This window comes from Phocoena sinus, chromosome 8, assembly GCF_008692025.1.
Source record: "Phocoena sinus isolate mPhoSin1 chromosome 8, mPhoSin1.pri, whole genome shotgun sequence".
Lineage (NCBI taxonomy): Eukaryota > Metazoa > Chordata > Mammalia > Artiodactyla > Phocoenidae > Phocoena > Phocoena sinus.
In genome coordinates, this window is record NC_045770.1 from 64102498 (window position 1) to 64130181 (window position 27684).

Below are 27684 nucleotides of genomic sequence, written 5' to 3' on the forward strand. Positions count from 1 at the left end.
CCATTCTATATATAATAGTTTGCATCTGCTAATCCCAAACTCCCAATCCATCCCTCTCTCACCTCGCCTTCCGCTTGGCAACCACAAGTCAAAAAGCTTATTTTTTATACCTAAATTTTATTATTAACTAATAGCATTTTTTAAACATCTTTATTGGAGTATAATTGCTTTACAATGGTGTGTTAGTTTCTGCTGTATAACAAAGTGAATCAGCTATACGTATACATATATCCCCATATCTCCTCCCTCTTGCATCTCCCTCCCACCCTCCCTATCCCACCCCTCTAGGTGGTCACAAAGCACCAAGCTGATCTCCCTGTGCTATGCGGCTGCTTCCTACTAGCTATCTGTTTTACATTTGGTAGTGTATATATGTCCATGCCGCTCTCTCACTTCATCCCAGCTTACCCTTCCCCCTCCCCGTGTCCTCAAGTCCATTCTCTACGTCTGCGTCTTTATTCCTGTCCTGCCTCTAGGTTCTTCAGAACCATTTTTTTTTTAGATTCTATATATATGTGTTAGCCTAAGGTATTTGTTTTTCTCTTTCTGACTTCCTTCACTCTGTATGACAGTCTCTAGGTCCATCCACCTCACTACAAGTAACTCAATATCGTTCCTTTTTATGGCTGAGTAATATTCCATTGTATATATGTGCCACATCTTCTTTATCCATTCATCTGTCGATGGACACTTAGGTTGCTTCCATGACCTGGCTATTGTAAATAGAGCTGCAGTGAACACTGTGGTACATGACTCTTTTTGAATTATGGTTTTCTCAGGGTATATCCCCAGTACTGGGATTGCTGGGTCATATGGTAGTTCTATTTTTAGTTTAAGGAACCTCCATACTGTTCTCCATAGTGGCTGTATCAATTTACATTCCCACCAACAGTGCAAGAGGATTTCCTTTTCTCCACACCCTCTCCAGCATTTATTGTTTGTAGATTTTTTTGATGATGGCCATTCTGACTGGTATGAGGTGATACCTCATTGTAGTTTTTTTTTTTTTTTTTTTTTTTTCTGTACACGGGCTTCTCACTGTTGTGGCCTGTCCCATTGCGGAGCACAGGCTCAGCGGCCATGGCTCACGGGCCCAGCCGCTCCGCGGCATGTGGGGTCTTCCCGGACCGGGGCACGAACCCGTGTACCCTGCATCGGCAGGCAGACTCTCAACCACTGCGCCACCAGGGAAGCCCCCTCATTGTAGTTTTGATTTGCATTTCTCTAGTGATCAGTGATGTTGAGCATCCTTTCATGTGTTTGTTGGCAATCTGTATATCTTCTTTGGAGAAATGTCTGTTTAGGTCTTCCACCCATTTTTGGATGGGGTTGTTTGTTTTTTTGATATTGAGCAGCTCATATTAAAGGAGATTAAGCCTTCATCAGTTGCTTCATTTACAGATATTTTCTCCCATTCTGAGGGTTGTCTTTTCGTCTTGTTTATGGTTTCCTTTACTTTGCAAAAGCTTTTAAGTTTCATTAGGTCCCATTTGTTTATTTTTGTTTTTATTTCCATTTCTCTAGGAGGTGGGTCAAAAAGGATCTTGCTGTGATTTATGTCATAGAATGTTCTGCCTATGTTTACCTCTAAGAGTTTTATAGTATCTGGCCTTACATTTAGGTCTTTAATCATTTTGAGTTTATTTTTGTGTATGGTGTTAGGGAGTGTTCTAATTTCATTCTTTTACATGTAGCTGTCCAGTTTTCCCAGGACCACTTATTGAAGAGTAATAGCATATTTTTGAGTAAAACAAAAATTACCATCTGTATAAATTTTGAAACTTAAAATACAAAGAAAAAATTAACATAAGAAAGATATCTGTTGGGACTTCCCTGGTGGTGCAGCGGTTAAGAATCCGCCTGCCAATGCCTGCCAATGCAGGGGACACGGGTTCGATCCCTGGGAAGATCCCGCATGCCACGGAGCAACTAAGCCCGAGAGCCACAACTTCTGAGCCTGCGCTCTACAGCCCGTGAGCCACAACTACTGAGCCCGCGTGCCACAAATACTGAAGCCCGTGCACCTAGAGCCCGTGCTCTGCAACAAGAGAAGCCACTGCAATGAGAAGCCTGCACACTGCAACAAAGAGTAGCCCCCGCTTGCCGCAACTAGAGAAAGCCCGTGTGCAGCAATGAAGACCCAACGCAGACAAAAAAATTTATTAAAAATAAAAGATATTTGTTGAGGCAAACATAGATTTTCATTAAATTTCGCAATAAGATAAAAATACAGAACACAGAATTTAAAAACTATTTGTGACTTACATAAGCTACTATAGAAGCAGATGTTGGGCTGTCCTCTAGTCCAGCAGTCCCCAACCTTTTTGGCAGTAGGGACTGGTTTTGTGGAAGACAGTATTTCCACAGGGCGGCCGCGGGGGATGGTTCAGGTGGTAATGCGAACAGTGGGGAGTGATGGGAATGGCAGATGAAGCTTTGCTTGCGTGCCACTCACTTCCTGCTGTGCGGCCAGTTCCTAACAGGCTGCGGACCGGTACTGGTCTGCGGCCTGGGGGTTGGGGACCCCTGCTCTAGCCACAGTGACGTTTCTTGTTAAAACAGCTGGGCATGAGGTCATTGCAGGTCAATATCTTGATCTTCATTAAAGAACACCCCTTATCACCTCCATGCCCTCCAACAAATAGGGAACCAACTCTGCCTCACTTTCCTTACCTTGATTCTTTCTTCCACATTCCCTGTGATTTCCTTGAGCTTCCTCCTGGCAATTTGTGCACCCTCTCCAGGGGACCTCTGTCTCTTTGGCTCCAGTTGTGGCATTTCTGGCTCTGAGTTGTAGCTGTATAGGTTGTAGCTGAGTTGTAGCTGTATAGGTCTCCACCCGCACAGTCAGCCTGTGCACCCCCATAGCAGTCATCAGCTGTATTAGCTTAATCTGTAATTGGATTTTTAGAAGGCAACTCATTTTTTTAAAATGAATTTATTTATTTTTATTTTTGGCTGTGTTGGGTCTTCATTGCTGCACGTGGGCTTTTCTCTGGTTGCAGCGAGCAGGGGTTACTCTTTGTTGAGGTGCGTGGGCTTCTCATTGCGGCGGCCTCTATTATTGTGGAGCACGGGCTCTAGGCGCGTGGGCTTCAGTAGTTGTGGCATGTGGGTTCTAGAGCACAGGCTCAGTAGTTGTGGCACACGGGCTTAGTTGCTCCGTGGCATGTGGGATCTTCCCGGGTCAGGGCTCGAACCCGTGTCCCCTGCATTGGCAGGAGGATTCTTAACCACTGTGCCACCAGGGAAGCCCGCAACTCATTTTCTTAACTGTCATTGATTTGCTGTCACTATTTTTCAGGCTGGAACACAGAGGGATACTAAACTAAGTTATTGTTTCTTCTTCTTCTTCTTTTTTTTTTTTTTTGCGGTACGTGGGCCTCTCACTGTTGTGGCCTCTCCCGTTGCAGAGCACAGGCTCCGGACGTGCAGTCTCAGCGGCCATGGCTTATGGGCCCAGCCGCTCCGCAGCATGTGGGATCTTCCCGGACCGGGGCACGAACCCGTGTCCCCTGCATCGGCAGGTGGACTCTCAACCACTGCGCCACCAGGGAAGCCCTAAGTTATTAAGTTAAGCTTGTTCTAATTGTGTGGAGATCTACTTCTCAGCTGCTGAAGTAGATAGCAATAGGCTTATGGTGGGAGAGAAATCTTCAGAAACACATTCTTTACTTGCTTTTATACTTGTATTCATTAATAGCCCTTCCTTAGAAAAAACTGTAGTTTAAGTCTATGTTCATCTTGAATTCAGTTAAAAACTACTGGGAGAGATTTTTGATGGAAACTTTTCTTTATATCTATAGGAAGGTGCTACATACATGTAGGTAGCTGAGTAAACATTATTGAACTTTTTTTTCACCAATTTTTCCCTTGGTTTTGATGTTTGTGCCCTTCTTTTGTCTTTTTTTTTTTTTTTAATGAGGGACATTTGTGTGTGGATTCCATATTTTAGTAAACTTTATTAATATGCCATCTGAAACAGACATTGTTACTTTTAGGTATATAAGTTTACAAAAGTCATAAGGGAAATAGTTATTGGACATATTGTTTGAAGGAGAAGCAACAATTATTTTCTTCTCCATTGGTGTTTAAAAATTATCTTCAAATTATTTAGTATTTTGATGGTCTTGCAGAAAGATACTAAATCTCCAGTGTTACTTAGAAATACATGCAGTTCCAAGAAGTTGAAAAGATGAAGCCTATCATTTAAACAAATGTACATCAAAAAGAAACTTTTTGAATAGTTCATATATACATATGGTATAAAATTCATAATGTACTAAAGGGCATTTACAAAAGTGAAAAGTAAGTTTCCTCCAACCCCTGGCCCACACTAGTTACCTGCCCCTGAGGTAACCATTGTTACTAGTTTTTTTTGTATTCCTTCCAGAAATCAAATGTACCTTAAAATTGAACTCTCCTACACTGTTGATGGGAATGTAAGTTGGTGCAGCCACTTGGAGAACAGTATGGAGTTTCCTTAAGATAAAATTGTCATATGATCCAGCAATCTCACTCCTGGGCATATATCTGGAGAAAACTGTAATTCAGAGAGGTACATGCATCCCAGTGTTCGTTGCAGCACTGTTTACAATGCCTATTGACTGATGAATGAATAAAGAAGATGTAGTATATATATACACACACACAAACACACACACACACAATGGAATATTACTCAGCCATAAAAAAGAATGAATAATGCCATTTGCAGCAACATGGATGGACCTAGAGATTATCATACTAAGTGAAGTAAGCCAGACAGAGAAAGACAAATATCGTATATCACTTATATGTGGAATCTTAAAAAATAGGACACAAATGAACTTATTTACAAAACAGAAATAGACCCACAGACATAGAAAACAAACTTGTGGTTACCGAAAGGGAAAGGAGGAGGGAAGGATAAATTAGGAGGTTGGGATTAACATATGCACACTACTATACATAATATGTGTAGTATATTCAATATTTTGTAATAACTTATAAGGGAAAAGAACCTGAAAAAGAATATATATCTGTATATATATAACTGAATTATTTTGTTGTACACCTGAAACTAAAAGAACATTGTAAATCAACTATACTTCAATAAAAAAGTACCTTAAAATTAGTACCCTTACTGTTATAGTTAGTGTTGTCTTCTTAAATCTAGCAAAATCTAGTGATAGTTTTCCAACGTCTGTTATAATTTTACTTTACAATTATGGTTGCAGTGTGAATTACATGTCAGTGCTGGAAATGTCTTGAATAAGATTATTGGCGCTGCACTCTTATCCTGTTGTTTTTAGAAACGCAGGGTTTTGTTTTGTTTTAAATTGTGCCCTTTTGAAGTAAAAGAGCACACAGCTAGTGAGGATGTAAATGAAAAAAAATTGAGGAACAACATGAGTAGTTTGAATCTTTATTCATTTCTCAATGATAGATTTTCAACTAAATGTTCTTTAATTTTTGCCCTGCGGTTGATTTTCGTATCTTGTGAATAATGTCATGTGTTCTGTTCCCATGTAGGCATTTAGCTTCAAAAATTTTTAATCTTGCTAGTTACAAAAGTAATTGAGCCAGGCCAGTGGTCTGTTGAAAATATAAAGGAAGCAAATTGCAGTAAAGGGCTTTTATTGTGTGAAACACAATATAAAAGATTTGGTTAATTCTTGTGAATTTGGCATGTATAGTATTCCCTCCCTAATCTTTAGTGTTATGTTTCTGTTAACCCCTGTGGTTAAAGTTGTTTCTGTTCTAAAAATCTAATTAAAAAAAAACCCCATTTAGAGAACCAGAGCATGACTTAGGAGCGAGCCTGTGAAAGTCTTTGTAAATATTTTTTGTATCTCACCAAAATGAAACAGTAAAGACAGCTCTCCAAATAAAGAGCATGTAAGAGACATTCAAACATCTTAAAATGGTAATAATGGATTCTGGATTATTTCCTTTTTCCGTTTCTTACTTGCTAGAAACTTTTCAGTAAGATAGACTGGAAGTTTTTGTTTTTTTGAAATATATGTAAACTTTTGCTTTATTGAGGATAATACGCAATCCACGAGGCACTTTTGTGTGTGTGGCCTTCCATCTTAATAGCCAGTGCATTTCTAATCTTATGACTCAGAGGCTCTTAACCTTCCTGGTCCCCATTTTGTATTTCCTTTGGGGTCTTACTGCAGTCCCAGAGGTACATAGTAACTGGAAGCTAGAGACGGAAGAGGCTTTGAATAACCTTTTCTCACTTATTCAGTTTGCCCTCTCATTCCCCGACCCCCCCACCGCCCCACCCCCCAGGAGGGTTATTGTAATCCCCTCAATGATTATTGACACATTGGAATCCGAATCCTGCAACATAAGTCTAAGTTAGTCTTTGCCTCAGCTTCCTTTTTGTTTCCCAAGGCTTCATTTCATAAATCTATTTTTCTCCTCTGCTTTCTGCTTTATTTCCTTCTTCTCATTCTACCTTCAGATTCCTTTTTTTTAACCCCAAATCTGTGTCTACTTGAAACTGCAGTTTTCAGAAATTAATTTTTAATTGTAAAAAGGTATTTGGGAGTAAATCTGCATATAGTCAAATTTCATATAAGGAGATCTTACAGTTAGGAAGAGATTTCTACAATGTCAGAAAAATTAGTTTTTTCATCTCAAGGTTCTTCTATGCCTTCTTTACCCTTTGCTTCCTTAGGAATATTTAGCTTTACAGCCACAATGGCTTACCAACCAGAAGTGACAGCAGTTAGGATAAAAGTTGTTCTGTCAGATGGACAATGTCGAAGGTATTATATTTCACTGGGTAGGCACCTCTGGGAGGATGGAGCATCTGCATTACCAGGCAGCACATCTCCATCAGTTCTTTTTTTAATTGAAGTATAGTTGATTTACAGTGTTTTGCCAATCTCTTCTCTACAGCAAAGTGACTCAGTTATACACATACATATATTCTTTTTTTATATTCTTTTCCATTGTGGTTTATCACAGGCTATTGCTATACATGTGGTATACATTAGGACCTTGTTTATTCATTCTAAATGTAATAGTTTGCATCTACCAACCACAAACTCCCAGTCCATCCCTCATCAGTGCTTTTTGTTCATAGGGTGTTGTATGTCTCAGGCAGATGCTGTTACCTTGGAGTTGAGAGCAGGAGCTGGTAGGCAGCTGACTTAACTCTCAGTGACTTCCTTCAGAGATGATTTGAGAAAATGCTGTTAGATAATGGGACACCAGGCTGTTAGATCGAACTAGGTTGGAATTCTGAAGTTCTTCACCGGGGTGACTTTGGGGAATTTGCTTTGCTTGTTGTATTTAGGACTCTCTGTTAAATGGGAATTATAAGACATTTTAACAATATACTTGCTTGAATAGATGGAGCTCACAACCTCTATGTGTTACAACAGAACATTTACCAGCCAACTGTTTCTTACCAAACACTGATGTTGAAGAAAATTGATCTACAAAACAGTATACAAATTTGAAGGTTTTAATCTATACCTTTTGCTAGGGACTCTGGGGAAGTGAAAAATATACAGCATTGTCCCTTACGTTGAGGAGTGTGGAGTTTAGTAAAGAAGATAATACATGAAATGACTACAACAAGATAAAGTATAAGCAAGTTCTAGAAAGTGTGGAAAATGAGGGCTGTAGGCCATGCTGTCCAGTACATTAGCCATTAACCACATCTGGCTATTGAGCATTGAAAAGTAGCTAGTCCATGGGACTTCCCTGATGGCGCAGTGGATAAGACTCTGTGCTCCCAATGCAGGGGGCTTGGGTTCCATCCCTGGTCAGGAAACTAGATCCCACATGCAGCAACTAAGAGTTCGCATGCCGCAACGCCCGCCTGCTGCAACTAAGACCTGGAGCAACCAAATAAATAATTTTTTTTTTTTTTAAAGAAGAAAAAGTAGCTAGTCTGAATTGAGATGTGCTGTAAATATAAAATATACACAGGATTTCAGAGGCTTAGTACAAGAAAATAACATAAGATATCTCTTTTAAAAATATTGATTACATGTTGTAGTTATAATATTTTGGATACATTAGTAAAATTAATTTTACCTGTTTCTTTTTTTTTTTCTGTATGCAGGCCTCTCACTGTTGTGGCCTCTCCCGTTGCGGAGCACAGGCTCTGGACGCGCAGACTCAGCGGCCATGGCTCATGGGCCCAGCCGCTCCACGGCATGTGGGATCTTCCCGGACCAGGGCACGAACCTGTGTCCCCTGCATCGGCAGGCGGACTCTCAAACACTGCGCCACCAGGGAAGCCCTCCCTGTTTCTTTTTATGTTTTAAAAATGTGGCTATTAAAAATTTTTAATTCCATATGTAGTTTGCATATTTCTGTCAGATGGAGCTGCTGTAGAAGTTTAAAGGAAATAGAGAAAAAGATGCAGACAGTTTTAGGGGCTTCCCTGGTGGCACAGTGGTTAAGAATCTGCCTGCCAACGCAAGGGACATGGGTTCGAGCCCTGGTCCGGGAAGATCCCCCATGGAGCAACTAAGCCCGTGTGCCACAACTACTGAGCCCACGTGCCACAACTACTGAAGCCCGCGCGCCTAGAGCCTGTGCTCCGCAACAAGAGAAGCCACCACAATGAGAAATCCGCACACCGCAATGAAGAGTAGCCCCCACTTGAGCACCTAGAGAAAGCCCACGCACAGCAACGAAGACGCAACTCAGCCAAAAAATAAATAAATAAATAAAATAAATCTGTAAAAAAAAAAAAAGGTGCAGACAGTTGTAGACGAGAAACGTTTCATGGAGGCGATGGAATGTCAGCTGCTTCTGGAGGGAATGGGGCAAATCTTGTCCAGTATAGTCACAGAAAGATGACAGGTATGATGGTGGCGTTGTGGATAAGAGCAGGAGCTAAAACTTGGAGTATTTGTGAGCAGTAAGGAAATACTCTGGGGGGAGTCGTGTTTGATTTGAGGCATGGTGGAAAATTAGGATTTAAAGGGAGATGGGGTTACATTTTAGATGGTTTCGTTCTTGTACAGAATACATGATTAATATGTATTTGTGGACTATGTTAGAATGAGTAGTTTAGAACTGATCCTGTAAAGAGAGGAAGTTATTAATACTTTTTGGGTAGATATATGACAAAGGTAGAGTTTTGAGATTATTCTAACAATGTGGGTGTGTTGACATGAGGGGAGAGGCTGGAGATGGGGAGACCAAGTGGGGGATTTCTGTGAAAGTTGATGCGTGCTAGACTGGGATGGTGGCAGTGGGAATCAAAACCGATATGCTCCCTACCCTCATGGAGCTTGAAGTCTTGTGAGTGATATAGATCAGCAAACCGACAATTCAAATATGATATAAAGTACACAGCGCTGGGAAACACAGAGGAAGGGAACCTACCTAGCCTGTGGTGAGAATTGGAGGAGTTAGGTCAGAGAATGCTTCTAGAGGAACAGTTGTCACTGACCTTAAGAAATGTGTGAAGCTCCTCTATAAGAACAACTGTGATGAAAGATTTGGAAAGTAAATCCCTTGGAGGCACAGGAAAAACTGTCAGGAGAGAGAACACTGGTTAGGGAGTCAGGAGACTTGTCTCTGCTCTGTTATTTGTGTGACCCTGGAAGGTTTCTTCTCCTTGCTGGGCTTCATATTCCTCATTTGCGAAATGTGGGATAGCAGACAAGATCTTCAAGGCTTAGCCTTCTAATTGAACTTTGTCAGCTCGATATGTTTACCACGGTCTTATCCTGGTGAGTGGTCTTTGTTAGGGCCTCAGAAGGGAGAATGGGAGCTGCTGCTGGGGGCAGGGAGCCCTTGTTTCCCCAGCCCCACATTCTCTGGTTAGCCAACAGGGAAGCTCACTCAGTGGAGAGAGGAATGGCATCTGAACTGGATCCAGAAATAGGACAAACTATAAATTAAAAAAGTACAAGAGTAAGAGAGTCCATAGTTTTGTTGTTAAGGGAATGGTGGTACCAAAGTTAGAATCGGGGTGGGAAACCTGTTTTGGGGAGAAAGGTAATGAACTCTCCTTTGGAGTTTTTGGATGTGAGGCAAATTTAGCATAGAAATCTTTCATCTTAGTGATATAAACCAGAGCTCAGTTGATAGGTCAAGACCAGAAAGGGATCTGAGAGTCATTAAGGTGACTTAATGTTTTCAGAATTAAAGCACTTTTTTAAGAACTTGGGGCTCAAAATTGGGCTTTGGGAAATGTCCAGATTGGGAGAATGAAGGGTAAGGGAGGTGACCCCATAAAGGTAGACCAAGATAGAGTAAGTTCTTTGAGAAATTTAGAAAATAGTATATCATGGGACCAAAAAAAGTCTTGAGAGGATGATCCAGACTGCTCAGTGCCAGAGACTTGGGAGAGTGAATTGTTTAGAAGGTATCTATCCCAGGTTGGGTTCTTCAGGAAACAGATGCTGAGACAGAGTTGGGAGTGCAAAAGGGTTATTGGGAAGAAACGCTTATGGGAAAAAAGAGAGGAAACAGGATTGGGAAAAGGAGCTGTCAAATCATGATACAGACTTAACAAAACCAGGAGCTCTGGAGCAAAGATGGCCTGTTAGAGGATGTCCACCCTGGGGAGAAATGGTGTCACCAGCTTGCTCAGTCATTGGCTGAGGTGGACCCCGAAAGTACTAATAACTAGAGGCTCTCAGCTAACCACAGTCCTTGTAGCGGGGCAGTAGTTCCTTTCTTGAGTGGTGCAGCTCTGTGTCTACCACAGAATCTTTTTGAAAAAGCAATTTCATGACATTGATAGGGATAGAAAGAAGCCATATTATAGTGACTAGAAGGGGACAAGGGGACAGAGTGGTCGGAGGATGGGGCAGCAGAGGTAAACCTCAGATTTGTGATCTTTATCATCACCTTGGGTGTATAAAAAAAAAAAAAAAAAAACCCACATCTAAATAAAAAAAAAAAAAAAAAAGACCCACATCTAAATAAAGGTGATAGAGAAACAAACTAAATGAAACTAAACAACAACTACAAAAAAAAAACCAAAAAAAGAAAATTCTTAAATGGGACTCATTTAGTAAACATTTGTTGACATCAGGCACTCTCCCCTCGGCACTTTATTAGGTTTTTTTTTTTTTGCGGTACGTGGGCCTCTCACTGCTGTGGCCTCTCCCGTTGCGGAGCACAGGCTCCGGACTCGCAGGCTCAGCGGCCATGGCTCATGGGCCCAGCCGCTCCGCGGCATGTGGGATCTTCCCGGACCGGGGCACGAACCCGTGTCCCCTGCATTGGCAGGTGGACTCTCAACCACTGCACCACCAGGGAAGCCCTTCATTAGGTTTTGATATTGCAGGATAGATACAATAAAGATCTTCTCTTTAAGGAGCTTACAGAGTAGTGGGAGAAATGGAAACAGAAGCTTATTGGAGTTAAATCTTACACATGATTTATCTTCCTTTTAAAAAAATGTTTATTTATTTAGGCTGTTCTAGGTCTTTGTTGTGGCATGCAGGATCCTTTTTCTTTTTAATATTTATTTATTTATTTGGTTGCTCTGGGTCTTAGTTGAGGCAGGCAGGCTCCTTAGTTGTGGCATGCATGTGGGATCTAGTTCCCTGGCCAGGGATCGAACCCGGGTCCCCTGCGTTGGGAGTGGGGTCTTACCCACTGGACCACCAGGAAGTCCCTGACTTATCTTCTTAAAGACATTTGTTTATGCTGTGATCCAGTGGGAGGCTGGAATCTAAGGAGGCTGCCCAGATCAGGAGACTTTGTTGCCCATAGTGTGGCTTCTTCAAGAGGCATGGCAAAGCATAGTTCTTTGTGAATGACTCAAGTGAGTTAATTTCATCAACTTTATAGTCCTACAATGATCTCTTCATATTTTTTAATTTTATTGGTGCTCTCTAGCTGAAACCCCAGATAGAGAGCACTAATAAAATTAATTTTAAAAATTAATTAAAAAATTTTACATAAATATAAAAGCTTCACTTTTTCTGATTATAAAGGTAGAACATAGAATATTCAAACAATACTTTAAGGCAGAGGTCCCCAACTTTTTTGGCACCAGGGACCGGTTTCATGGAAGACAGTTTTTCCACAGAATGGGGGCGTTGAGGGGGTATGGTTCAGGCAGTAATGTGAGCGATAGGAAGCTATGGGGGGCAACAGATGAAGCTTTGCTAGCTCCCCTGCTGCTTACCTCCTGCTGTGCAGCCTGGTTTCTAACAGGCTGCGGACTGGTACTGGTCCATGGCCTGGGGGTTAGGGACCCCTGCTTTAAAGTATAGAGACAGGGACTTCCCTGGTGGTCCAGTGGTAAAGAATCCGCCTTACAATGCAGGGGACATGGGTTTGATCCCTGGTCAGGGAACTGATCCCACATGCCATGGGGCAAATAAGCCTGTGTGCTACAACTGCTGAGCTCATGTGCCTCAACTAGAGAACCTGCATGCTGCAAACTACAGAGCCCAGGTGCCTTGGAGCCTGCGCGCCACAACTAGAGAAGAGAAAACCCACCGCCACAGCTAGAGAGAAGCCTGGGCACCACAACAAAAGATCCCGCATGCCTCAATGAAGATCCCATGTGCCGTAGCTAAGACCTGATGAAGCCAAAAATAAATAAAATAAATAAATATTAAACAAATCTTAAAAAAAAATAAAGTATAGAGACACAGGTAAAAGCACCCGAAATTCTACCACCAAAGGCAGATGCAGTTAACTTTGCAATGATTTTCTAACATCTTTCACTCACCATCCTTCCTCCCTCTCTCTCCCTCTATCTCCCTTGCTTCCTACATGTATACACATGCATGCACACGTGTGCATATACTCATACATATATATCCTTTTATATAAATAGGATCCTATTTCATATGCTTTTGTAGCCTATTTTCTTAGACAGTGTGTTAGGGTCATGTTTCCATGTCAGTGCACATAGATACAGACACCATCATCCTTTATGACTATGAGCTATTTCATCGTGTTGATGAGTTATGCTTTGTTTAACTACTTTACTATTCACAGATATTTGAGGTGTTTTGATGTTTTCAGCCAGGGATGCTGCTAAACTTCCTACAATGCATAGGACACCTCCCCCTGCTCCCCAGCAAAGAATTATCTGGCCTAAAATGTCAGCAGTGACAGAGAAAACCTGCTGTATACCTTCTCCAGTGTTGGGTGTTGGCAATTTTTACTCCCCTGTGTCTGCTCAAACACCAGGTGTTGTTTTTCAGGCAAAAAGTAGTAGCTCTTTTAGTTTGCATTATGTTGATCACTAGCGAAGTTAAGCATCTTTTCCTATACTTATTAGTCATTAGCTTCTTTTGTGAATTTTCTGTTCGTGTCTGTGGTCCATTTTTAAAATTAGGTGTTCACCTTTTACTTAATAATTTCCAGGAGTAATTTGAATATTGGAGCTATTAGCCTTTTTTGTTTGTTTATGGTGTCTCTTTTTAAAGGGAAATTTAAGAATTTTTATGTGGTCAAATTTACCAATATTTTCTTTCTGAAGAGGGCTAAGTTAGTGAATTATCCAAAATAACTTATTAAAGGTAGTCTATGTAGAATGTAATCCAGTGGCATATACTGTAGTTCAATGGTAAACGTTCTGTGGACACATCACAACAGACGGTTTTGAGTTAGATATCCTTCCTTAATGTGTCCATGAGTGTTATGCTCCCACTGAGTCCTCCCTTAACCCTCTGCTAGTCACCGTAAAGGATATGGAAGAACAATATTAGGCAGGGTTTCTTCCCTTACTGAGCTGCAGTTAGGTATTTGAGATATTACTGGTATGTGAAACAGAATTCACGTTAAGTGCTGAATAGGAGTTCAGTGGACAGAGGGGGCGGTGAAGGTTTCCTAGAGTTTATGAAGAATAACCCAGTCTTGAAGAATGTGACTAGGCAAAAGAGAATGTTTCCAGTACCAGGCATGATTGTGGGACAGGCAGTTAGGAGACCTGGGTTCTTGTTTCTGATTTGTTACTAATCAGTTTGTGACTTAGGCAAGTCTCAGTCTTTTTTTTTTTTGAGGTATGTGGGCCTCTCACTGTTGTGGCCTCTCCCGTTGCGGAGCACAGGCTCCGGACGCGCAGGCTCAATGGCTATGGCTCACGGGCCCAGCCTCTCCGCAGCACGTGGGATCTTCCCTGACCGGGGCACCAACCCGTGTCCCCTGCATCGGCAGGTGCACTCTCAACCACTGCGCCACCAGGGAAGCCCAGGCCTCAGTCTTTATCAATGAAATAAGGAGATAGCAGTAGGCTATTTCCTAAGAGCATTCATTGTTAAAGTATTATGGTTTTACTGTGAAAAGAGAATTTTTAGAATGAATTTGTTCAGCATTTATTGAAAGCCTTCTTCATTCTGAGTAGCACGTTAAGTGCTGTGGGGATGCAAGGGGAGGTAAGACATGGGCCTTTCAGAAATTTACAGTCTTATGGGAGAGAGAAAATCACGTGTGGTAGTGTAAGATAAGAAATACAGAGTGCTTGGGAAATGCAGAGTGGGGAAGGCCATCTTGATTTTGGGAGGTGGAGGCTTCAGAAAGGGATGGCAGTTATGTTAGGTAGAAATGGAGGTGTAGGGGTGATTAGAGCAGAGGCCTGGATGGGTCAGGGGAGTGATACAGGGTTTGGGATGCTGTGAGTAAGCTTGTTTGACTAGATTTGTACAGTTGGTGCAGAGGGGTGGGAAAAAATAAGGCTACAAATGTAAAGTGGGGATGGCTTGCCAAGTGACTTAAATACGGAGCTCAGATACCTCTTTGGTTTTTACTTCTGTAGGCTTTTGATGACTTTCAGACAAGGTGTTAATGTGAGGTCAGCAGCCCTTGAAGATTAATTTGGTAAATGTCTAGGATGGTGATTGATTGCATTCAGGGACTGAGTCAGAGATGACTGAGATTTCTGAGGCTGAGTGTGATAAACATAATTTAAGAGAAAGCAAGCAGGCCTTAAGCAGTGACAAGCAGGAAGAAAAGATATTGTCGGGAAAGGGAAAATGAGTCCTTGTGGTAAGGGGCGGGACTTCTATTAAGACAATACTCTTAAGGCAGGGCATAGCTCTGGTAGGAAGTTGGTCATTCTGTTAGGAAGAGTTTTCTGGTAATTCGCCCTGAGCTTGAAATTTTATAAATCAGACAGGAATTTTCACATTTAAAAAAAAAGGTTGCCCATTATGAATTGTAGTTCTGTAATTGTGTCAGTTAAGATAAGCTTGTCGGAATAGAGATCCCTACCCCCCTTTTTTTCAGTGTTGAATTTTGCCCATTACGCACATCCTGTAAAGGGAAACAGTCTGTGACTAGGGGGCTCATTTCAGAGAACCTTTGTAATCTCTACATCTTTGGGAGGGAGGAGGGTAAGCATTAGGCACTCATGTGTTAAAATACTGTTTAGTCATTCATCATCCCTGATATCTTTTCAGGATAGTTGGAGCAAAATGCTTAAAAAGGGTAAATGGCAAACCGCTGAAAAGGAACAGACCACACGAGCAGTTAATTAGTCATCTCTCTGTCAGCGGAGGCCCTGCAGAGGCATTAGCAGACAGCTATGAAGGAACTGGAGAGATGAGGGTCTGGCATGGATATGGATCTTTTATTGTAGTAACAATAGTTTATTCTTCAAATCGGGGCCTGAGAGCAAAGTTGCTTAGCAATTATGTGGGCGTTGAAAGAATGGCCTTTGGAGGAGCAGGCATTTGAAGTAGGATAAATTCAACTTTCTCAAGAAACTTGCAAACACTGATTAGAGTGATTGAGGGGCAGTCCTTTTACAAATCAAGAACTTGTAGTCCTATTTCCTCTTGATTGCTTTTGTCCTCATCTGTTTTCCAGCTTCCGCATGGGGAGAGGAGGCTAGTACCTCTTGGAACAGTTTCCCCCAAAGGCGGGTGCTGAGAGATGAGGGCTTCCAGAGAGACAGTGGTCCCAGATTTCCAGACGGATGTGTTCTTCACCACTGGATTTAAGTTGGCTCCACTGAATAGCTCCAGCCATGTTGCTGGGTGCTGGAGAACTGACCGGGTGGGCACCTTAGCAATAACGTGCATGCATGGCCACAGCATTCATGTCACTTTTGTATAGGCAGGGCTCTCTTTTTTTCCAGGAGGAGAGGGAATGTGGCCGGGCAGGGAAAGGGCACCAAAGTATAAGGTTTGGGTTCTAGACCTAGTTTCACGGCACATAAAACTCTGTCATCTGGGGGACATCTCCTTATCTCTCACTCAGCCTCTTCATCTGTAAAGTAGCAATACCATCTACTTTCCAGGGGTGAGACTAAAACCAACTAATGGATGATGTGAGTCTACTCTAAAAAGCATAAACTGCTGTTTAAGCTTATGGAGATTTTACTTCTTATTATTAGTTTATATTCTGGCCTTCAAGAATTTGTTTTTTTAAATACATTTTACTTTTTACTTAAAAAAAACGAGATATTGTCTAGGCTTTAAAAAAATTACTGATAAAAATTTTTTTAAAGTTTAAAAGATGGCACATTTTTTTTCTTTTAGTTACAAAACGTTTCCAGTTATCTATTATTCAGTTTGTTATTTTGTTTGAAGAAGACTTCCCAGTTCTAGGCCTTACTAACAATGAAAAAAGCCGAATTTCTGATCTAAATTATAGTTCTTTCTGTTGAGTTCATGAAATGAGTTTGGGTTGATAGTTAAGGATTGAGCTTTTAAAAACATTATTTTTAGAGACAAGTCACCAACTCTTCCTTTTGCAGTGAGGATACTGAGACTAAGCGAGTAAGTAGCAAAATATTCTAATATTTAAAAAGGGTAAATGGCAAACCACTGTACAGGAACAGACCACATGAATAGGGCTGGTACTCAGGTCTCCTCCTCCAGGGTCCTTTAATATAATCTGCCTCCCTCACAGTTTGCTTAACTAAATGAAGGTGGTTGAGAAAGTTATCACTGGATTTAGTTATCCCTGTATTTAATTGTCCAAGGCTGAAGTCTAGAGTTTAAATCTAAATCTTCAATGGGATCACTGGTTGAACTAAAGCAGCTCTGCAAAGATGTTGTTGACTTTAGAAAACTGGAAACATAATGTTCCTTGTTACTGGAGAGGGTTGGACCAGCAATTACAAAACCTGACTTCTAGTCTCAGTTATCCTAAGTAACCTAGTCAAGAAAAACAAATTTAATCTCTTTGAGCCAGTACTCACCATCTGTAAGATGAGAAGGATGACAATATGGTATCTAAGGCCCCTGCCAGGGCTTTAGTTGGAGGATCTGTGAAACCCAAAGGCAAAGAAAGGGATGGGTGTGAGAGAGAGTGGTGTCTGCTTTTTGTACCCTGAGGATTTTGCATTAATCAGTTACTTTTCTCATGTTATTTCTCTATTGGAAAGCTTTCCAATTGCCCTTTTCCTATCCAAAAGCTCTTTTTATTTTAAGGCCTAGGTTACATTTCACTTAGTCTGTGAAGTCATTGTAGCACACACTATTCTTTCTGAGCTCATTTATTGCCCTTACATCTTATTCATCCATTAGTCATGGTACATTGCTGTGGAATATGTCTTCCTTTTATACCTAATCTCTAGGGAGTAAGTTAGTGTAGAAGAAAAAGTGTAGAGTTCGAAGATAAGTAGATTTAGCTGTATGGGCTTAAGCTGGCCATTAAGAAAAGTGCGCGCGCGTGTATGTATGTGTGTGTGTGTGTGTGTGTGTGTGTATGTGCGTGTGTGTGTATATATATATGTGTGTGTATATATGTCTGTGTGTGTATTGTGTGTGTGTACGTGTATGTGTGTGTGTATGTGTGTATATATACGTGTGTGTGTGTGTGTTTAATTTTTAAAATAGTTTTTATGTTTTTTGAATAGGGAAAATTTTTTCCTAAACTTAATGAAAAGGGAGATACAGTAAGAAATCTTCTTTTGCTCCTGGTCTGCAGTCATACTAGTTTTCTCCCCATGGTTACTCGTTTCTTATATATCCTTCTAGAGTATCTTATTTTTTCTTCCTTTTACTTTTACATAAAAGATAACACACTATATGTAGTCTTAGGTACATTGCTTTTTTCACTTAAGTTATCTTGTAGATCTTTACGTATCACTACTCAGTGAGTTCCTCACTGTTCTTAATGTTCTGTGAACGTACCATAGGTTAACCTGTGGTTGGGAATTTTAACTTGAGTAAAGTCCCAAATAATTTAAAAATTTGAATGACCGTTGAGCCTTATATGAGGAGTATGCTCTTTATTTCTCTATATTTCCATGGTATGTTGCAGTTTTTAAGCTCCTTGCATTCCTGAAGTTGATCCTCACAAAACCTTTTTGGAGGTAGATAATTACTCTGTAGGTTTTACTAGGTAAATAGAGAAAGGAAACGTCTATTTAGGATTTTGCTGACTGTGGTGCAAGATTCAGTAAAAGCTCCACCGTGCCCTTTTCATGTGCTTTACTACTGGCAAATAGAAGTTTTACTTGAGAAAAACAGCCTGCTTTGTAGGGGCTGATAGAAGTCTTCATTACTTCATTTATAACCATTTGTGAGTTTACTTCCTTTACTTTACTTACTTCCTTAAAACCAGTAGAGCATGTAGAAAAGGATCTCCACATAAATGAAGCTTTGAGAAACAAAACAAATGTAGAAAGAAGATATGCAAATTTTTTTTATAGGTTAATTTTTTTAATCTTAAAAAATTCTAACGAAATATGTGTGTGCAAAAAAAGTAACTTGCTTTATGGAATTGAAAGTATTCATTGAGATGAATTTGGCTCCTTAAGCGATTAAATGGGTAGGGCTGAGACAAATAGGGAAGATTTTAACCTGGGATTTAACATCTAATAAGATTCTGTGTTAGAGGCAGCATGGCCTTAGCTCTGTAATTTGACCTGTTTAGAATGCACAAATGGAATGGAAGGGATTTAAGTTTTATATTTAGATTTTCATTTAATAAGAAAAAATAGTAGTACTGAAAGAGCCCTGACTGCTAACTCAGCTACCTGAATGTTAAAGTGTGCACTTCGATTATTGCAAGACCAGGATGCAGATTTTTTTTTTTTTTTTTTGCGGTACGTGGGCCTCTCACTGTTGTGGCCTCTCCCGTTGTGGAGCACAGGCTCCGGACGCGCAGGCTCAGCGGCCATGGCTCACGGGCCTAGCCGCTCTGCGGCATGTGGGATCCTTCCGGACTGGGTCATGAACCCATGTCCCCTGCATCGGCAGGCGGACTCTCAACCACTGCGCCACCAGGGAAGCCCCAGGATGCAGATTTTTTTTTTTTTTTCTTTTCGTGGTACGTGGGCCTCTCACTGTTGTGGCGTCTCCCATTGCGGAGCACAGGCTCCGGACGCGCAGGCTCAGCGGCCATGGCTCACGGGCCCAGCCGCTCTGCAGCATGTGGGGTCTTCCCGGACCGGGGCACGAACCCGCGGTCCCCTGCATCGGCAGGCGGACTCTCAACCACTGCGCCACCAGGGAAGCCCCAGGATGCAGATTTTTGACAGAATATTTTCAAGCATTTTGGTGACTCCTGAGATTTTTTTGCTATTGATTTTTCATGTATTTCTAAATCGGGCCCTTGATTTCTTTCTCTTTTTATATTTATACTCTTTTATACTCATCCTGAAAACTTAGCCTAGCATCACAGAATTTTAGAGATGTTTGGATGCTTAGAGATTACTAATTAATATCTGGTATATTTGTATATTAACTTGGCCCTTTATATTGAACAAAGGAGAGAACTGAAACTCAGAGAGGTTTGTGGCTGGGCCCAGGTCAGCCACCGTGTCCAGAACCCCCAGCTGCAGCTGTTCAGAGCCAGGTTCTTTCTCTTACAGCTCTACTTGATGGACTGCTCTACTTAGGAGAAGTTTAATTTTAAACACATTCTCTCGCTCTTTCCCCCCTTTTTCTTTCTAATGTGGGCCAATTAATAAAAGACTACAAGGAGTCTGGTAGCCACAGATCTTGCATGGAGCCTGGCTCATTGGAGGGCATGTAAGAGAGACTTGTTTGAAGTGGACCAGAGCTGGGGAGGCAATGAGACACTATGGGTAACAGGTGGGGAGCTGGCAGCCGGCAATTTATTCTTCATCTTTCTCTCCCCAGGACAGGGAGCAGCCAGTTGTGTTCGGACAGTGAAGGTGCCGTGTGCTGGTTAGTGGATGCCTCTAAACTACCCTTTTTCTCCCTTAGGTCCTTTCCCATAACCTGTGCACAGTGCTGAAGGTTCCACATGACCCTGTTGCCCTTGAAGAGCACTTCCGGGATGATGATGAGGGGCCTGTCTCCAATCAGGGCTACATGCCATATTTAAACAAGTTCATTCTGGAAAAGGTATGACTCCAATCTCTTCCTTCTTACAGCATTGTTCAGATTGCACATTTCAGGTGGGCCCTATAGCCCCTTGTTGGTGAGTTCACTAAGGAGTTTAGGTGTGAAGCATCACGAGATAAATCAGAAAGGAAAGAAAGAATGAGACTGACAGTACTCCTATTTCTCTCTCTTCTCCAGTGTCTTCTAAAACTTCGTTATATTTTTATGACTTGGCTCTTTTCGGAAATTAAGTATTCTGTATTAATCTGTACCTGTCTTCTCTTAGGGAGCTGTTTTTTCTTTTTAAATTCTGGTTCCACATGTACTGGCAATGATTGTTAAAGCATGGATATGATGGGGTAAAATGTAATGTTAATTATCTTTATAGATATCATACAGCAAAACTTTCATCCTAGACTTTTTCGGGTGCCACTTGGATGTTTCCTCTGGGATATGTTATGAGTAAAGATGCTGTAAAAAATGATTATGCGGGCTCCCCTGGTGGCACAGTGGTTGAGAGTCTGCCTGCTGATGCAGGGGACACAGGTTCGTGCCCCAGTCCAGGAAGATCCCACATGCCACGGAGCGGCTGGGCCCATGAGCCATGGCTGCTGAGCCTGCACGTCCGGAGCCTGTGCTCCGCAAGGGGAGAGGCCACAACAGTGAGAGGCCCGCATACTGAAAAAAAAAAAAAAAAAGATTATGTGTTTGGAAGCCATATTGGTATTTTCTGCTGGGTTTGGTTTCTCCCTTGGTTTGGATAATTAAAAATTGACACAGTAAAGTTTTGACTTTAATGTTCTTTTATTTTTTTTTTAAGAAAATAATCTAAATTGATGGCACATTTAATTAAAAACATTGGTGATTAAAAAATTACAAAAAGTAGCTTTGTTATTAAATAGTCAATTAATACAAATATATGAAATAAAAAGTAAAACCTCTTTACCCTTTTTAGTCTGACTCTGTAGGAGTAACCACTTTTAACTGTTTGATGAATATCTTTGCTGACCTTTTTATAGACATGCAAATACACACTTATGCAATACATGGTATTTTGTTTCTATACCAATAGGATTATGCTACATATAGTTCAACTTACTTTTTTAACTGAACAGTATATTAGTGTCATCTTTCCATATCATGTACATTTAGTTTAGGTATGAAAGTAATCATATGCACATGAAGGGTTGGGAATTACTGCTTTTGCTTATTTATAACACCAAGCTTGAAATTTTTGGATATATGTCAAAAATGTCTTTTAAAAAGTGACAGTGATAATACTTTTAAATTAAAAATAAAACACATTAAAAAGCCTGAAAAAAAAAAAAAAAAAAAAAGCCTGTTTTCCAATCACCTAAATACCATAACTATTGACATAATTTTTCTGTTGACTGTTTTGGGATTTTTATAGCTACTTATATTTATAAATTCTTTTTATAGTTAAGTGTCTTTTTTATTAAAGCAAAGTACAGTAATTAAAATTTACAATAATAATTTAAGTTACTGGTATGGAGAATGCCAAAATGTTGGTCAGCATTCTTTTTAAAAATCACATTATATGTTTTAGAAATTTTGCAGCAAAGATTGTCCAAATTGCAGTGTATTCACCTAGGTAGTATTCTTTGTAGCTATATCTGTTATTCCATATCAGCCTCATAATACAATTTTTTGCTCTTTATTTGTGTGTGTATGTTTTATACATATACTTGGTCATGCTTTAATTAGAAACAACTGCAGAGGGAGAAACCACACCATAATGAAATGAAAGACTTGATCAGACTCACAAAAGCCACATATTGTGTGGTCCAATTTATGTGAAATATCCAAAATAGGCAAACACATAGAGATATAGAATAGATTAGTGGTTGCCAGAGGCTGAGGGGAAGTGGGAATGGTGAGTGACTACTGATGGGTTTGGGATTTCTTTTTGGGGTGATGAAAATGTTCTAGAGTTACATAGTGATGATGGTTGCAAAACCTTGTGAATATACTAAAAACTACTAAAATGCATACTTTAAGGGTGAATTTTATGGAATGTGAATTATATCATGATAAAAAAGATTCAAACAAATTATACAGAAACTGATGTGTGAGGTTTCAAAACTTCACAGTATGATGCTGTACTATTTTCTAAAGCTTTTTTGGGCTGTCTTTCTGTTTATTAATCAGGTAGCTCATTTGTGTTTCTAGTTGTATTATAAGTAAAAATGTCTTTTTTGGTGAAGAAATTCTTTTTATTTAGAAAAAATTCCCCCAGCTTTATTGAGATATTATTGATACCTAATATATGTAAATTGAAGGTGTACAACGTGATGATTTTTTTAATCTAACTTTTAAAAAAATTTTATTTATTTTTGTCTGTGTTGAGTCTTTGTTGTGGTGCATGGGCTTCTCTTGGCGGTGGCTTCTCTTGTTGCGGAGCACGGGTTCTAAGTGTGCGGGCCTCAGTAGTTGTGGCTCTCGGGCTCTAGAGCGCAGGCTCGGTAGTTTTGGTGCATGGACTTAGTTGCTCCGTGGCATGTGGGATCTTCCTGGACCAGGGCTCAAACCCATGTCCCCTGCATTGGCAGGCGGAGTCTTAACCACTGCACCACTAGGGAAGTCCCCCAACGTGATGATTTGATACATATATATATTGCGAAATGATTACCACGGTAAGGTTAATTGTGTTATCATTGCCTCCCATAGTTACCTTTTTTTTCCCTGTGGTTATAGCTTTTAAGATCTACTCTCTTAACAACATTCAGGTATATAGTCCTGTATTGTTAATTGTTGTCACAATGCTGTGCACTAGATCCCAGATCTTATTCATCTTAAAGCTGAAAGTTTGTACTCTTTGACCAGCATCTCGCCATTTCCCCTACCCCCCAGCTCCTGACAACCACCACTCTACTCTCTTATTTCTTTGAGTTCATTGTTTTAAATAGTCTGCATTATAACTGAGAACATATAGTATTTGTTTTTCTGTATCTTAAAGAAATTCTCTTAACCATGATTAGTTACAACAGCTTCAGAATCCTTGAGTTTACCGTTTGATATTTCTGCACTAATTTAAATAAAAGGCAAGAGGTTTTGAATACAACTATAGTGGTGAGAACATTTACACTCCATTAACAACCCCTAAGACAAGTGGTTAGGATATGGTACATGCCCAGATCCCACAGAAGGGGTTAAAATTAGATATATCCCTCTTTTATTCTCCCAATATCTATTTTAATCAAGTTTAGGCCCTATGAACTAGAAACAAGACAGTCAGTCTGCAATGGACCATCAAACCCAAAGGACTCCCTTTCTCTGTGCGTCTAGGACAAACAACGGCTAGTTCCCTAATTTTTTCCCCTAAAGTATGTGTTAGCACTCTGGCATCATGGACTTTAAATAAATAAAAAATAAAGACTTATTGTCTTCCCTACTTTTAAAATACAAAAATGTGTTTTAAACAGATACTATAACCTCATCATATTTTTACTTTTCAAAAATTTCAATTTATTTAAACAAAATCAAACCAAGTTCACATAGTAAACATGTCTTATATTCAGCAAATGTTTGATGACCTGCTGTGTGCATGTGTTTAATCTTAAAAACTAAAGACAATAAGCAGAATTATGTCTGTTATTAAAATATATAGAACAGGGACTTCCCTGCTGGCACAGTGGTTAAGAATCTGCCTGCCAATGCAGGGGACACGGGTTTGAGCCCTGGTCTGGGAAGATCCCACATGCCATGGATCAACTAAGCCCGTGCACCACAACTACTGAGCCTGCACTCTAGAGCCCAGGAGCCACGACTACTGAAGACTGCGCACCTAGATCCCGTGCTCCACAGCAAGAGAAGCCACCACAATGAGAAGCCTGCGCACCGCAACGAAGAGTGGCCCCCGCTCACCACAACTAGAGAAAGCCTGCGCGCAGCAACGAAGACCCAACGCAGCCAAAAATAAATAAAATAAAATAAATAAATTTATATATATTAAAAAAATATATATATATACACATATATATAAATGAAACATACTGGGGGATTCTCAGAAATCTGGAAATTGCTTTGTTTTTCAGTGCTAGAATTTGTGTGGGCTGGACTAGTAGATAGAGAAACATGGTTGAATATCTGAAGTGCTGTACCCTGATACCACATTTTGTTCTCCTTGATGTAACTCTCTTTAAACATCTTGAATTTTAAAGTTTTAAAATGTTCTTTGTTTTAGTATTTAGGTATTTAAAAGTTTTGTAACTGGGGGAGAAAATACAGCAGTATTTAAAAAGTCCAAAATTAGCCACAAAATTTGGGGAAAAACTTTATTCACAGAGCAAGTGAGGATGTGATGAAACAGTGAGCCCTTGTTTATTATTGCTTAGCCACCTGGAGTGGAATTTTGCCTGGCCTTCAATCCAAATAAAGCAGGCAAGGTTTTTGTGGTGTGGGTTTAAATTGAGCAAAGATTCATGCCTTGTTTTGAAACTTGGTTGAAAAAAATGCCAATAGTGACTGAAGAATGTTAACATAAAAACTTAGAGATTGTCATCAGTTATGCAATGAAAATATGAAATGACTAAACATTTGCAAGATGTGCTTTCCTATATATGTGTGTGTGTGTGTGTGTGTGTGTGTGTGTGTGTAAAGTCTCATTTGATCTTCATGGTAATCCTGTGATGATTCACAACTGGAATTCTTATCCCCATTTAACTCGGGAGGAAATAGAGTGCATAAGGTTGCCTAGCTAAAAAGGGGTAGATAGATTTTGAACCTAAGCCATTTCACTTCTAGACCAGTGTCCTTTTAACTATATGTACTATTGAGGGATTAATTACTCCCTCCCAGAATTAATGTTTTCCAGTTACTGGTTATGTAAGGGCAGGGGTAGAATGGTTTAAAAGCCATTCTGATCATCTCAGACTATCTCAGCCTCCTTCTAGTTCTCTTAGGTTCTTTCTCAAGTGTTTTTTTTTTTTTTTTTTTTTTTTTTTTTTTTTTTTTTATGCGTTACGCGGGCCTCTCACTGTTGTGGCCTCTCCCGTTGCGGAGGACAGGCTCCGGACGCGCAGGCTCAGCGGCCATGGCTCACGGGCCCAGCCGCTCCGCGGCATGTGGGATCCTCCCAGACCGGGGCATGAACCCGTGTCCCCTGCATCGGCAGGCGGACTCTCAACCACTGCGCCACCAGGGAAGCCCCTCTCAAGTGTTTTAAGGTGATTTTTTCTTCTTAATTAGTATCTGGTGTTCCTCAGTGTTCATTTTGGTCATTTCCCCCCCAGGTTATTTGAGAGGTTTTCTGCCTTTGCCTAAGAGAATTACTCAGAAGGGGTTGAGACCAAGAGATAAATTATAATGAAACTTGCTTTGCAAAAAGTAATTTTTCTATTTGGTTTCTATATTTGCTTCTTCAGAGAGAATAATTCCTGTTGTTCTTCACATTGATAGAATTTATTTTCAGCTTTCCTGAGGCTTCAGATGATTAACATGTGTGTTCTTGTAGCAAATATTTTGCCTCCGCTGATTGTTAACTTTTTCTTTGCTTATTTGTTAAATTTCTTCTTTAGAAGAAACAGGATTAGAAGAATAGGATTCTGGGGACTTCCTGGGTGGCCCAGTGGTTAAGAATCCACCTGCCAATGTAGGGGACACGGGTTTGAGCCCTGGTCCGGGAAGATCCCACATGCCGCGGAGCAGCTAAGCCTGTGTGCCACAGCTACTGAGCCTGCGCTCTAGAGCCCGCGAGCCACAACTACTGAGCCTGCGCGCTTAGAACCCATGCTCCGCAGCAAGAGAAGCCACCACAATGAGAAGCCCGCACACCACAACAAACAGTAGCCCCCGCTCGCCACAACTAGAGAAAGCCTGCACAGAGCAATGAAGACCTGACGCAGCCATACATACATACATACATACATAAATAAAAGAATAGGAGTCTGTGAACATCTAGGAAGAATTTTTTGTGAGCTTCCCCCCACCCCTCTTTTTTTTGGGCAAAAAAACCACTGCGCCTGGCTTATCTGATAGTGAGTAATTGAAGAAAGTGTTATATTGTTAACTTTTTACTATTGAGCCCTAGTAGACTACATAAAAAACTAGTTCTGCCTCAGCATGTTTATGAGGCAAACTAAGCCTTTCATGAGATTTAATAGCCTAATGGGCTTTTTGGTCCAAATCATGGTCAGTTATTTTCCCTGATTCTACACAATAAAGGTTGGTCTGGGCTATTTGATGATTAAAAACCAGTAATCCATTGGCAATAAGCCAAGTCCTAATTGGGGAATTTGCTGCTTTCTAACATAATCCTTTTTTTTTGTTTTGTTTTTTTGGGAAACATACACACACACACACACAAAAGAAAAACACACAAAGAGAAAAATTTTTGTTCAATATAATGTCCCTTTTCTAGAGTCTAGCAGTCTCTGCTTTCTGTTTTCCTAGGCTGGACATTTTTGCTTTCTTACCGGAGGCTTGCTCTTCCTGTGTTAGTTATAGTTCTATAAAATGAGTTTTCAAATTTCTTTTAGTGGAATGAATATGCCTTCGCATTCAAAATGTTGTCAAATGTATGCCTAACAAGTATCATTTAATAGGAAGGGGTACTGCTCTTAAGTTCCCCAAACCATGCTTTTGTACAGTTCTTTCTTATTGTCCTATAGCCTATGTTATTTTTTTCTTTCATTGTTGCTTGAAAGTTATATAGTATTAATTTGGTACAGTGGTCAAGTTGGACTCTACATTTTGATCAGATTTGTAAAGTTACACAGGACTAAAAACTTCGGAGTGATTAAAGAGGTTCCCTGCTGAGAATATGGGTGACTTTATGTCATTGAATACTTTGGCCAGCAATATAAATCTAAGAGTGATGTAGTTTAAAGAAATACTGTTTTCAAAAATAGCAGCTTTACTGAGATGTAATTCATGTACCATACAGTTTAACTATTTAAAGGGTACAATTTGGTGGTTTTTAGTATAGTCACATTTTTGTGCAACCATCACTAAAATCAGTTTTAGAAGATTTCATTACCCTCCCTCAAAAAAACTGTACCCATTAACCCTTACTCTCCTCTCACAGCCCTAGGCAACCACTAATCTACTTTCTACCTCTATGGATTTACCTATTCTGAGCTCATACAATATGACTGGAATCATAATATGTGGTCTTTTGTGTATGTCTTCTTTCACTTAGCATTATGTTTTCAAAATTCATCCATGTTGTAGTACATAACAGTACTTCATTTCTTTTTATGGCTGAATAATATTTCATTATGGATATACCATATTTTGTTTGCACATTGGGTGATGGACATTTGAGTTTTTCCCGCTTTTTGGTTATTATGAATTTACCGCTGTTAGCATGCATGTTCAAGTTTTTGTGGGGATGTATATTTTCAGTTTTCTGGTATATACCTAGGAATGGAATTGCTGGGTCATGTGGCAACTCTGTGTTTAACCTTTTGAGAAACTGCCAAGCTGTTTTCCAAAGCAGCTGGGCATTTTACTTTTCATCCAGCAATGGCTG

General features: G+C 40.3%; 1 protein-coding gene across 2 annotated transcripts in view; it reads left to right on the top strand.

The window, feature by feature from the left end:
* SWAP70 (switching B cell complex subunit SWAP70) overlaps positions 1–27684 on the top strand; it is an 89945-nt gene that overhangs the window by 19626 nt on the left and 42635 nt on the right. For both annotated transcript variants that reach the window (XM_032640099.1, XM_032640097.1), the window contains exon 2: positions 20073–20213. In XM_032640099.1, coding sequence (XP_032495990.1) covers positions 20181–20213 — 33 coding nt within the window. In that variant the 5' untranslated portion in view covers positions 20073–20180. The remainder of the gene's footprint in view (positions 1–20072; positions 20214–27684) is intronic.